At 36.8% G+C, this 14123-nt stretch overlaps 1 protein-coding gene across 1 annotated transcript in view; it reads right to left on the bottom strand.

The window, feature by feature from the left end:
- Positions 1 to 293: 293 nt before the first annotated feature.
- ASIC5 (acid-sensing (proton-gated) ion channel family member 5) overlaps positions 294 to 14123 on the bottom strand; it is a 77641-nt gene continuing 63811 nt past the window's right edge. The window contains exons 8-10 of the mRNA XM_006884491.1: positions 8664 to 8832; positions 800 to 891; positions 294 to 484 (exon numbers count right to left, since the gene is read on the bottom strand). Of these exons, the coding sequence (XP_006884553.1) occupies positions 294 to 484; positions 800 to 891; positions 8664 to 8832 (452 nt within the window). The remainder of the gene's footprint in view (positions 485 to 799; positions 892 to 8663; positions 8833 to 14123) is intronic.

Raw genomic sequence — 14123 nt, 5'->3', positions numbered from 1 at the left:
CGCTATGAGTTGTAAGCAACTCTATGCCATATAACAACAACAGTGTTAAGGGATTCCTTGGCCAATCCAAAGGAATGTATTTGAATCTACTAGCTGCTTTGCAAGAGAAAGATAGGCATTCTTATACCTTGCAATTAATTGCATCTAAAAATCTGTTGAAGGATCAACTATGGGTTGGTTTCAACTCAACAGTGCACAACCACAATAATAAAAACATTGTTCCATTAAAATGAAATACTCATGAATAAATCTGCAAATATTGTGAAAAGAAAGTATTTTATTCCACATGAACATTAGCATTCTTGTATTATTTCTTTGCCCTTTAGCTGGTTCTGAGTTTGAGGAGCCCATTTGGTCATTTCAGATATCTTCAGCAAAAGCAAAATGCAAATCCAGTAGAAATTGGTGAATATATACTCAATAATTTCTATAATTGTTATCAGGCTGGCCCCACAAAAGAGACCCAGTTGACCACCAACATCTGCTGTAATAAAACAAATAAAATAAGCCATAGCTTTTCTATAAGAAAACAAAACATTGCTAGAGTCTAAATTGTCTAACAGAAACAAATTAATCACAACTGTATTTTATTAAAGTAGAATTCATTTTGTAATTTAAAAACACGTTACAAAGCTGAAAGAAAGCCAGTGGTCACTGAGTTAATTCTGACATATGGTGACCACATATATTACATTCACTATTAAGTAACAAATATTAATGAATCTGGGTATAGATATTATGTCAATAATCTCAAAAATTGATACAAAATGAAATTGAGGAGCAAGTAAATAACACTTACCAAGTAACTCAGATACACTCACTGCTTTTTGCTGCTGTGTTATCTTGTAGTTTAAATCATTATAGTTTATTTCAATGTAAACAAGATTTTCCCTGTAGGTTAGAACAGAGTTAAAATTTTGGAGGGTGGCATCCACTTTCTCATCATGCCTCTGGAAACTCTATGAACTCTATAAATGTCGATAGTTATAGAAAGGCTTCAGGTCTTTTGTTCATAGAGTCACTATGAGCAGTCAACAACAACAACCAGGTATAAATTTAATTCTTTTGACAAAAGTAACATCAACTCTTGTTCAGAAATTAATGCTGAATTAGATAACTATGGTCAACATTAATCAAAACATTCTTTTTCTTTTGAGGTACCAGTAATAAAATATCAGGTGTTGCTGTATACTGTTGTGTTGGAACTGACTCATAGCTGATCCTCCAGCGGGTTTTTAAGGGCAGTAAAACGCACATAGAGGAGACAGCCCATATTCCTCCCAGGCCAGGTAGTTAATTGAAATGGCATATGTTTTTGTTGGCAGCAAAAAAATCAGTAGAATCAAGACTTTTTCTGTGTATCATTCCCAAGCGTGATGGTAACATTTATGTGTTACCATGGCGAGGCTATCGTGTCTAGTCGTTTGAATAAGCACTAATCTACATGCTGCTATGAAGGTATTTACTTACCTATGATTCTATATAAATCTATTGAAAACAGATTTTAATAATGTAAGTAGGCCTTGTCCAGTCATTCGAATACCTTAATGGCAAAATATGAAGTTTTCTACAGGGAAGGAAAATTCTTTTTCCTTAAGACCATAATGTAGGAAAGTTGTTAGAATTCTTATTTTTCCACTTGGCTAATTGATTTTGAACTCAAAACTGTCAGAATTTTTAATTGATTTCCTGACTTGCTAACACTGACAATATTTAGCGTTAAACCTCCCTGCCTCACTCTTTCTCTTTTTGTCATTATTTCTCATATATTTATGATATTTGCAAATATTTTACTGTGCTGCATGTATATTTATATTTACTACTTTTTCTAGTTTCTTAGTGTATTGTTGTTGTTATTGAGCACCATTGAGTTGAAACCAACCTACAACTGACATTCCAGAGGGCATTCAGAGGCACTTAATGGCACAAGTGGAGATTGCCCACCTTCCTGCTGAGCAGCTGGTGGATTTGAACCATATGCCTTCGCAGCTTCTTACCACTATGTCACCAGAGTTCCCTTCTTAATGTATTAAGGTTCCACAGAAAAGGTGTAATAACTTTTATATATCTTAATATACTATTATATACATATATATGTATATGTGTGGGTATATAATAGTTACACAATTACTGATTAATGTCATATATAAATGATTAATATAGGAAAAACCGGAAAAATATTTAGTATATTTCTATTTAAATATTTGTTGTTGTTATGTGTCATAGAGTCAACTACAATTCACAACTAGTGACCCTATGAACAATGCCCTTGCCCTGAACCTTGTGCTATACGAGGTCAAACTCACCATCTTTGACACACTTGATCCCATTGCCACAATCACTGTGTAAATCCATCTAATCCAGGGTTTTCCTCTTCGGGGCTGACTCTCTTCTCTTCCAAACATGAAGTGCTTCTCCAAGGACTTGTCTCTCCTGGCAATATGTCCAAAGTATGTGAAATGGAGCTTCAAAATCCTTGCCTCCAAGGAGTAAACTGGTTTCACTCTCTCCAAGGCAGGTCTCTCCCTGTTCTCTTGGCAGTCCATACTATGTTCAGTACTCTTCTCCAGCACCACAATGCAAAGGTATTGATTGATTTTTCCTCTGTAATTCTTATTCATTGTCCAGTTCTCATAGTATGGCAAGCAATTGAGAAGATCATAAACTGGATAAGACAAATCTTAGTCTATAAAATGGCATCATTGCTCTTTAGCACTTTGGAAAGATCTTTAAGAGTAGATTTTCCAAGCAAAATTTATCTTTTGATTTCCTGATGGCTGATGCCAAGAATGCTGATTATGGGTCAAAAAAAAATCCTTAGCAACTATTTAAATGTGTATCTAGTTTTAATTTGACTCCTGGATCTATTCTTATATATTACTAAATAAATCATATTGTCCAGATTTTGGTTCTCATTCAAAGTTGGAATTTTCAAGCTAAATTCTCAGAATTAAAATGAGAAGTTAAACTATATATCAGCACAAAACAAGGACATGTTCCATAAATGCTAGTAATTTATGTTATTAATATGCTAAGTCACTGACTCTGAACTATCAGTGTCTTGTATGAACCTTTATACCATTCTAGTGATTCAATATTATTATAAAATGTAGATTATAAAGTCTTGGAAACCCTGCTCTCTTGGAAGCTCGGATCACTAATTTAATCTTCTGTTATTTATCTACGCCTCTTTGTGGCTCCACATAGATGCTTATGAGATAATTTAATTTATTCTATGTAATTCTATTGCTATTTCTCCATTTTTAACTCTACATTACATGTTCCACATCTAATCTATCAAAAAATCCTATTTGTTCTACTTTTAAAATATTCCAAATACTATTACTATACATCCACACCGTTGTTACCATTCTTACTCAGTTTCTCAGCCAGATTTTAATGATAGTTCTATGACTGTTCTCTCTGGGTCTAATTTGATTGAAACTGATCCTTCAAAATACATACCCTCTGTACTTCCAGCAGTAATAAAAGGAAGCCTTCAATGCCAATATTTGACTTAAAATTCCACAGAAACCTCTCCGTCTAAGTAAAAGTCCTACATGTTCCTGTAAAGTCTGTATCATGTCTCTTATCATAACCTTTATCAACTCATCTTCTGTCACTCTTTGACATTGTTTACATTTCTCCAGTCCTACCAACGTCATTTCTGTTCTTTTAACACACAAAGTACCCTCTTGTCTCTGGGCATTCTTCTTCGATTGCTTTTCTCTTGAGTGAAAAAGAGAAAGATTCTCAATGAGGCAGATCGACACAGTGACTACAGCAATGCACTTAAGTATGGAGAAAGATTAACAAGAAGATGCATATATGTAGAGTTTTGATGTTTTGTTCCTATGGCCATTATACCTTTCTCTCTCTATCATTACCACAAAGTCAGAATTTACTCTGAACAGATCTTCAGTGCGTTTTCAGAGATTGTAAATCACGTAGGAGGGGATTGTGCATCCTTCTCTTGCAGATGAGCTGGTGATTTAAATCACTAAGTCTCTCAGGAAGTTGTGATGATTTTATGGTAAGGAGTTGAGCAGTCAATCCAAAGGTAAATCCACCAGTTGATCCGAAGGAGAAAGATGGGCAATCTCCACCTATGCAATTTATTGCATTTGAAAACCTCTTTGAGGGTCAGCTATGAGGCTGTTCCCAATCAATTGGTACACAATAAAAGCAATACCAGAGTCACCGTGAGTCAAAGTCAACTTCAAGACATCTAATAACAACAATAAAATGTATATACGAATGGGCAGTCCCAGTATCAATTATCCCTCAGTTGATTATGACTTCAAAATGTTTGGAACACTCACAGCATCACAATGCCACTGATAGTGAAGAAACTAATACTTCACCTAAACAAGAAAAGCCTTGCATTTCCTTTTTTTAAAGGGGGGGGGTGTGCGTGTGTGTGTGCACCTGCGCGTATGTGTATTTAAAGACTATAATCAACTCAAAGGCTCCTAAAAATAACAACTTTTAAGTCAGACTTGTAGAGATTTGGAAAAAAAAAACACCACAAAAAACACCAAGCCAAAAAAACATGTAAGTAAACCAGTTGTTGTTGTTATGTGCCTTTGAGTGAGACTCATAGCAAGTCTATGGACAGTAGCTCTGAAGCCTGCCCTGTCCTGAGCCAATCGCGCTGACTCCAACAGACCTACCCCCATTACCCCAGTCATTGTATCAATCCATCACATCCAGGGCCTTCCTGTCCTACGCTGTCCCTCCGCCCTTCTGAGCATGATGTCCTTCTCCAAGGACCAGGCTCTTCTGCTGCCCAAAGTATGCAAGATAGAGCTTCAAAATCCTAGCCTCCAAGGAGAAATTTGGTTTCACCCTCTTCAAGACAGACCTATTTGTTCTCCTGATGGTTCATGGTATGTTCAAGACTCTTTTCCAGCACTACAACTCCAAGGCATACATTCTTCCTCTGTCACCCTTAGTCATTGTTCAGCTTTCTGATACATAGTAAGTAATTGCAAAGACCATGGCCTGGATCAGATCTGTCTCTAGACTGACATTGTTGCTTTTATAGAGAGGTCCTTGACAGCAGATTTTCCTAGTGCAAGTCATCATTTGGTTCCCTCACTCCTGGTGTCAAGAATGTTGACCATGGAGCCGAACAAGCTGTAAATTGTTAACCAACTTAATGTCTTCTCCACCCATCACAATGTTGACTATTAGTTTTGTGGTGAGGACCTTTATTTTCTTGATGTTAAGATATAATCTATATAGAAGGTTGTGGTCCTTGAATTTCTGCAGCAAGCATTTCATATCCTCCTCTTTTCAACCACCAAGGTTTGCAGCTTAGTGGTAAGGATTTGTGCTGCCAGTTCAAAGGTATGCAATCCGAATCCACCAGTTGCCCTGGGGAAGAAAGATGAGACGTCTTCTCCTGTGTGATTTTCTGCTTCTGAAAGCCTCCTGGTGGGTTAGCTACTGGTCACTTCTGACTTGAAAGTACACAACATCTCCTGTGCTGATGGCCTCACTTAGGTTATTATTTTATTCTTTTTTTACAAGTTGAAAGTTATGTTTACTATCTAGCACCATAATCCAGTCTTGGGCTCTCCCACCAACTTGAGCAAGGGTGGGGAGAGAGCATGTGGGGTGGTGATGGAGCTCTTCATCCGAGGCCTCATTTTTGCTCTAAGGCAACTCAGGATCCAGCAAACAGGAACCTCCCCGAAGCTGTGATGACCACGCGCTGCTGGTTCTAGGTTGAGGAGGCTCTGGAGAGGACTGATCCATGAGGGTCCAGAGGGCCTACAGCAGGGGGCCCTCACGAGCTAGGTGACTTCTTCTTGGCATCCAAGTCCTTCTTCATGTCCTCAAGTTTCTGGTCAGGTTTGGTATCCCGTAGTTCTGAGTCAGGTGCATTCCAACTATGTTTCTAAAAGTAAATCCAAGCCGAAACTGGAGCATGATGCCGGCAGGGAGGGTGAGGAAGCGACAAGAGCCACCACCGTTGCCATGCTGGTCCCAGCCTGCCTCCCCGGAGCGAAGGGTGGAACTATACTTAGACTGTATATATTATAGGGCATTATGATTATCACAGGAATCCAGAATTAAGGTTGCATAGTGGAGTGCATTCAGGGTGGGGGGCGCAGGCGGGGGATTGCATACCAACGAAGTTTATCTTTTGCTTTTCAAAAAAAGGAGCTGACTGGGGAGGGTGGGTAAAGAAAAAAGTGCAACAATGAATGAATGGAAATCCAAAATCTCTGTTAAAGTTCATTAAAACTAGTAAAATAAGATAATAAAAACAAAACAAAAAACCCAAAGCTGGAGAGACACTAATTTTGAGCAGCCATTGCAAGGATTCTGAAGCTTCATCTGACATAACTTTGTACATGTTGCAAGGCGGGATCAGTCCTTGGAGAGGGACGTCATGCTTGGGAGACCCTCGATGAGATGGATTGAGTCCATCAGTGGGGAAATGGGGGTAGGTGTGTCAAAGACAGTAAGTTGGCAAGGGATAGAGCAGGGTTTAGGACTGTTGTACATAGGGTCTCGATGAATCTCACACGACTAGATACATATCAACAACAAAAAGAACAACAAGTGGGGGGAAGAATATTTTCTAGTACCATCTTGACTTATATAAAGATTTTCTAATGCACAAAAGGGAGCTCGGGCGGCCTAGAGGCAAGAAGCTGCACTACAATCCCGGAGGCGCGTGGTTTGAGGCCACCAGCTGTTCCAAGGGAGAAGGATAGGCAATGTCCTCCCGTGTGATTAACTGCCTCTGAAAACCCGACGGCGGGTCAACTACGGGTTGGTTGGTTCTGACTTTATGGTACACAGCAACAACAACAACAAATATACAAATATTTTTCTAAAAAATGAGGCTTATGCCACCAATTTTTACATTTAGATGGCCATGATTCAAGAGAGTTCCATCAGTTAGAAATCACATAAAGGGCTCTTCTCATTCATATTTAAGCATAACAGAAATAATACAAGTAAATAAGTTTTCCAGAAAATGGATTGTAGTGCAGATATGAATGAGTACAAAGATAATTCCTTTGCTTTTCTTCTCTTCAATTGTTGATCCCTAGACTTACATTGAGTATTTAGAATCTCGTATTTTCTGCCATAACAGCTTCATTTGTAATTTCTAAGGACAACATGATATAGTGCTTGTTGTTGTTATTAGGCATTGTCAAATCGAATGAGACTCATAGCAACTTTATGACCAAAAGATTTGAACTCTGTCCTATCCTTCACCATCCTCACACTTTCTGACACACAAGAGCCCATTGCAGCAGTCACAATGTCAATCTACCTAGCTGAGGGGTTTTGTCTCTTTCGTGGACCCTCCTCTCTTCCCAGCATCACATCCTTTACAAATAGCCCCTCCTAGCAACGCACCCAAAGTGTGAGGTGAAGATGAGGTGAAGCCTCATCATTCTTTCTTCCAAAGAGCAATCTGGCTGCACTCTCTCCAAGACATATCAGTTTCTTCTTTTGGCCATCCATGGGATGTTCAGTGTTCTTCTTCAACACCACAGCTCAAAAGCATCATCAGTTCTTCTTTGGTCATCATCATTCATTTCCAGCTCTCATATGCATAGCATATGTCCTGAATCAGATATATCTTACTCCTCAAACTGACACCATTGAGAACAAATTTAACAGTCAATTAACCAAGAGACTTGAGTAAGTCTTTAAAATGCATATGGAGACTAGAGTCGTCTTGGAAATAAATTCTCCTAGCACTAGACAACTTTTTTTTTTCCTTCTTTTGATTGCCTTTCACTGAGAATTGCTTAATCACATGAATCAGTTTAATGGCTGGTTGTTAACCAAAGCCTTATTCACTCATTTGTCCAGTCTTCACTCTAAGGCAAGCACTTGTACATGTAACTGGCAAAGTACAACACAAATTCATTTTCTATCTTTCTTTTTTTGTAATTTTTTAAAAATTTTAATAATTTTAATAAACATTTACAGAGATTTTGGGTTTCCATTCATTCATTGCGGCACTTCTCTCCTACCCAGCCCTCTCCCCGCCGCAAGCCCAGTTCTCTCCTCTCTTTGGAAAGTAAAAGAAAGACTCCCTCCCTGGTACACAATCCCCCTGCACCCCTCCTACCGCCCCAAGTACATTCCACTATGCAACCTTAATTGTGGACTCTTGTGATAACCATAGTACCCTAACATACATAGCTTTTAAATTATTCTCTCCCTCATCTGTTTCAGTGCAGTATACACAATTTGTCCAGTTTTTTTCAGTCAACTTTAAGATAGTCACTGAACCTACAGGGTATGCCAGTTTCCTCAACTTTTGCTTCATTTACCTTGTACAATTATTAGGTAGCTCAAACTGTAAAAGATAGAAGTAATCAATTTTTCTGTTTTAAAGTGTTAATTGATTATTGCACAATATTATTTTCCCATCTGGGCCATTTAAAGTCTTACCAAGATCAGGTAATATGAAGAAGTGTAACTTATTTTCGAAATTGTTAAATTAAGGTATTAAAACACATGACATTATCTAAATTTTAAATGTTACACTTTTATTGTTAGTTTAGCAGTACTGAAAGTCAGTGCCTCCTGTGATTAATATACTTCAACTTCCTGTGTTTGGAAAAGTCTAAGTAAAGAGACATTCGTGTAAATGAAAATTTTAAGATTATAAAAAGTACCTGATAAACTCCTGGCTTTGATTCAACTTTTTAGAAAAGTATGCCAAAGACTTTTGACTTGGAAAAGTGGAATAAGAGATGGTAGCAGGATATTCTGTTTCTTCACAAGGAACAGGGCAGGTAGAATTATGTGTTCCCACTGTACATAATTCTTTAGCTTCAATGTAGTCTGCAAAGGGTATGCACAGAAGATAAATATGATGGAGTGGAGATGACAATGTTTTTGAGGCTTATAATTTGATTTTCACTATTTAAAAGTGGTTAACAAATTTTATAACTCATGTCTTTAAAAAACACCAAATACAGCAAAGTAAATGGATCATAAAACATAGGGATTCTTTTGTTTGAATTTATTGAGTAAGTAGATCTTGGCTAGAAATAAAAACTTTCCAGGAAGTGTCTCTGTCTAATTCCATAAAATATCAGACAGTTACACAGGAGAAAAATGGAAAGTATTTTATGGGCTATTTTGTCACTTGAAAGGAAGTTTCAAACATATCCTTAAACCCAGTGCCTCATATTTGAATTAAATTTATTTTTAGGTTTTTCTCAACATGTCTTAATATTAAAAAGGCTTCCAATTTAGTAAGTGTGATCTTTGTGGGCGCAGTCACTTCTAAGTTAACTTCTAAGATTTTTTTTTTTTTTTTTTTCTGAGATTCTTTATATTCTACCTTATCTTGGTTTATTTAGCACCATCTGGATCTATATAAATATGTACAGGTACTTTAGGTAAATATACACTGGAAAATCGTACTAGCACAAGGCACAACATGTCTACAGCTATCACTCACGCCACTTCCCAGAAAACACCTTCACTATTTCCGGCTCATGACTCTTTTTTGGTACTTAGGATCTTTATTTTTGGTTTTGGTTTTGTCCCTGAAGAATTGTTCTTGTGAACATACCCTGATAACATGTCCAAAGTTTCTAAGACATAGTCTAAATATCTTTGTTTCTAACAACCACTCTGGTGAAACTTTCGACAAGACTTATTTTTTTGTTCTTTTGCAACTCCCAATCTTCTCAAAGAAATGAAAAGAACACTGCTTCTTTGATGGTTTAAATTCACCAGTGACTTTGAAGGGAAAAAAATTATCAATCTCCTGTGCAAGTTACAGCTTTGGAAATCCAATGAGTTCATTCTTGACTCAACAGTAATGAGTTGGGCTGTAATTCCATTAAAACTGAGTTGATTACAAAATTCAGTTGAAGTGATTAGTATTTAAAAAGTTTATTACAATTCATAGGCACTATCAATCAGGTTTGTGAGGCTGTAAAAAATTATGAGAGAAGACTACCTATTTTTCTACCACAGTGAAGCTGGCAAATACAAACTGCTGACCTTCTTATACAACTCCATGGTGTGTTAAATATTCTTCAGCAACAATACAATTTAAAAACGTCAATTTCTTCTTGGTCTCCCTTGTTTATTGTCTTATGGATTGAGCAAATTTCACATTCTTATAAAGCAACTGAAAACATAATGCCTAGGGTGAAGTGTACCTTAGTCTTTAAATGGACATCTTTGCTCTTCAGCACTTTAAATGCAATACATCTTTAGATTTCTTGATTGCTGTTTGCATGAGTTGTCGTTAGGTGAAATTGAGTCAACTATGATATATAGTGTCTCTATGAACAACCGTTCTGAACCTTGCCCTATTTCCTAACATCATTATCATTTCTGACATACTCCAGGCAATTATACCAGTCACTGTAGAGATTCATCTTGTTGAAAATCTTCCTCTTCTTTTCAGGCCCTCCACCTTTCCAAGAATGATATCTTTTTCCAAGGACTAGTTCCTCCTAACAACATGCCCAAAGTGTATGAGACAGAGTTTCCTCTAAGGAGCACCGTGAAGTTGGACTTTCTTCTACAGATATTGATTGTGAATCTGAGAAAAATAAATCACTGAAAATTCCATGTGTGTCTCTACTTATCATTACGTGGTTTATTGGTTCAAATGTGAGGATTTTGTGGTTTTCTATTTCAGTTTAACTGTAAATCATCCTGAAGACAATAGCTTAAAACTTTATCAATAAGTACTGCTCTTTCTCTTCATTATCTGCAAGCAAGATTGTGTCATCATCATATTAGATTTCTGATGAGTTTTCTTCCAATTCTAATACCATATTCGTCTTAATATAGTCTAGTTTCTTGAATTATTTGCTTTACGTACATCCTGAATAGATACATTTATAGGATACAGCCTGATAAATGCATTTCATGATTTTAGTATGAAAACTTTGCTAGATACTTTCAATCTCTGGTGACCCTGATGATATTTCAAATACTGATGTATCTTTTAGCACGACAGCAACACACAAACCCCTACAGTATAACAGTGAAAGAGGAGTGTTGTGTTTTGCCCACAAAATCCTCCCATATTGTAACGTGAAGCTTAAAGTTCTTTCCTTAGTTTTTTTTCAGTTTGAGAAATACCAAGAGAGGTTATTTTTTAGTTTTCTAACACCAGATTTTTGTGCATTTCATTTTAATACTTTCCTTTTTATTTTCAAGTTTTCTTTAAATTCTTCTGTATAGCATTTTTCTTTTTTTTATATAGTTTTCTTACATTGTCAGTTCTTCTGTCCATTTTTGTTATTCTTCGAGAATGAGATTCCTAGTCTTTTCTGAGAGCCATTTTTGTCTTTTATTTTTTGTGTTTATCTTTAATAACTTTCTGCTTTTTCTATGCTTGATGTCTTTGATCTTCAGTTTATCTATAGTCATCAGTGCCTAGTCATCAATCTATCTTGACAAGAATCTATTCTCAACAAAAATTCACATAGAATATGCTCAAGGTCATTCTTGGGGTCTAGTGAACTTATTTTTCTTCAGCATTAACTTAAATTTGTTGGTAAGCAATTGATAATGTCTGTTCATAGAATGATGATAATTATTTGAATCTTGTATACTTCATTCAGTGAATTCTATGCATATAATTTCCATTTCTGTTGTTGAAAAATGCACTTGCAGTGAATGCATCTTTGATCTTGCAAAATTCTACCACATATTGTTCTATCACCAAGTCCATATGTTAATCCTTCTTTCTTGAAATTTTTGTATTACAATCACTTGTAATTATCAGTGCATCTGGATTGCATGTTTGATGACTTTCTACTGCAGAATTTAGTGAAAAAAAATCTTTGATGTTTTCACCCTTAACATTAGATGTTTAAATTTAAATAATAGTCATATTAACTACTCTTCCTTGTTGTTGTTATATAACCTCAAGTCAGAATCATGTCATAGCTCACCCTCTCATAGGTTTTCAGAGGCTGTAAATCACAAGATAGGAGTTTACTCATCTTTCTCTAATAGACCTACTAGTGGATTTGTCTTTGGGTTGGTAGTACAACTCCTTTCTACTAAGCCACTAGAACTCTCAATTACTGACAGCATTGTACTTGAGGATATTGTTGTTGTTATTATATGCTATCCAGTTGTATGTTTGATAGTTCTAAACTTTGCTCTATCTTGACCTAGTCTCATTGTCTCTGACACAACTACCCCTGTTACTCCACTCTATGCAATGTATTCCATTTGGGGTCTTTCTCTCCTCTGCTGTCCTCCACCCTTTTAAGCAATGATTTCCTTCTCTAGGGATTGATTGCTCCTGGCCATGTATCTAAAGTATGTGAGACAGAGCTTCAAAATCCTTGTCTCCAAGAAGTAGCCTGGTTTCACCGTCTCCAGGATAAACCTGTTCTCTTGGCAGGCCATAGTGTGTTCAACTCTTTTCCAGTCCCACAACTCAAAGCCATCAATTTTCTTCTGACATCTTTCATCACTGTCCAGCTCTTTGATGCATAGCAAGTGATTGTGAAGACTATGGCCTTGATCAGTTGTACCTTAGTCTCCATACTAACATCTTTGCTCTTTAGCACTTTTGAGAGGGCCCTGACAACAGCTTTTGCCAGAGCAATTTGTCTTTTAATTTCTTGACTTCTGATGCCAAGAGTGTTGATTGTGGAGCTGAGCAAGCTAAAATTGCTAACATCTTCAATATCTTCTCCATCTATCATTGTGTTGCCAACTGGCCCAGTGGTGAGAATCTTTGTCTTCTTGTTGAACTCAAATCCATATAAAAGTCCTTGACCTTCTCAGTTTCTGTGAGCAAAGTTGTGTTTACTTGCATAATGTAAGTTATTGACGAGTCTTCCTCCAATCCTGACACTACATTCCTCTTCATAAAGTCCAGCCTCCTGCATGTTCTGGTCCCCAAATAGATTGAAGAGACATAGAGACAGGACATATCTTCGATTCAATCCTTTACTGATTTTAAATGATGCACGTTTCCTTGCTCTATTCTGGCTACTGCTTCCTGGCCCAAGTATAGGTTTTTCATGAATATAATCAAGTGTTCTGTGATTCCCATTCTTCTCAAGATTAGCTACAATTTGTTGTGATCCACACAGTCAAATGCCTTTGCATAGGCAATAAAACAGATAGATGATAGATCTTGAAATATTTTGGCTGATAAATGCTATGCCATTTGTTTAAAGTTTTTCATTCATAGAATAGTACACCATATATTTGTTCAGTTCAAAATAAGAGAGTATCTGTTTTTTTCTGAACTGTATTAATATTTCAAATACCTTAAAAATGGACAGGTTTTAATGTATGTTAAAATCTCCTCCCATGTATTAACTGCCTCTGAAAACCCTCTGGAGAGTTAGCTAAGGATCAGTTTCTACTTTATGGTTCACAACACCAACAAGATAATCTAAGATGCAGAACTTGGTGACTTGCTGAAAAAACTGGCAAATGAAAACTATAAAATAGGGGAGCTCTGGTGGCCTAGTGGCAAGGAGCTGCAACTACAATCCCAGAGGCGAACGGTTCGAATCCACCAGATGCTCTGTAGGGTAAGGAGGGACAATCTCCTCCTGTACCAGTCAGATCTGATTTGATGGTACACACACACAAAAATAATAAAATAAAATAAAAAAAAACTATAAAATAAGCAGTGGAAGGCATAATGTTGAAAGAAAAGTGCCTCAGTTTGGAAAATACTAAAAACACGTCTATGTAAGTGCTAGTTTCCTCAACCTAGCTGACCTTAATGATGTGAATGGGGAAAAGTATCACATTTATTTACTCAAGTAAAACAATTGAAAATAAAAATAAATTTATGTAAAGATATATTAATAATAAGAATATTCAATGTATAAAGTCTTAATCTAGGAAAATTAGAATATGTCATAAATCCAACCAAATTGTTGGTGTTATGTGTCACTGAGTTGCCTATGACACATAGTGACTCTATACAATAGCTCTGAAATCTGTCCTGTCCTAAGTTAGGCTCACTGACTCTGACACACATACCTCTGTTTCCTCGTCACTGTATCAATCCATTTTTTTCTGGAGTCTTCCTCTTCTGTGCTGTTTCCCTACCCTCCTGAGCATGATGTCCTTTTCCAGGGACTTGCAACTAATGGCCTTGTGCCCAAAGT

This window comes from Elephantulus edwardii, unplaced genomic scaffold (assembly GCF_000299155.1).
Source record: "Elephantulus edwardii isolate Elephantulus edwardi_28Jun2011 unplaced genomic scaffold, EleEdw1.0 scaffold00034, whole genome shotgun sequence".
In the NCBI taxonomy this organism is placed as follows: domain Eukaryota; kingdom Metazoa; phylum Chordata; class Mammalia; order Macroscelidea; family Macroscelididae; genus Elephantulus; species Elephantulus edwardii.
The sequence above is the reverse complement of the archived record's forward strand: the minus strand, read 5'-3'. Positions and strand labels throughout refer to the sequence as shown.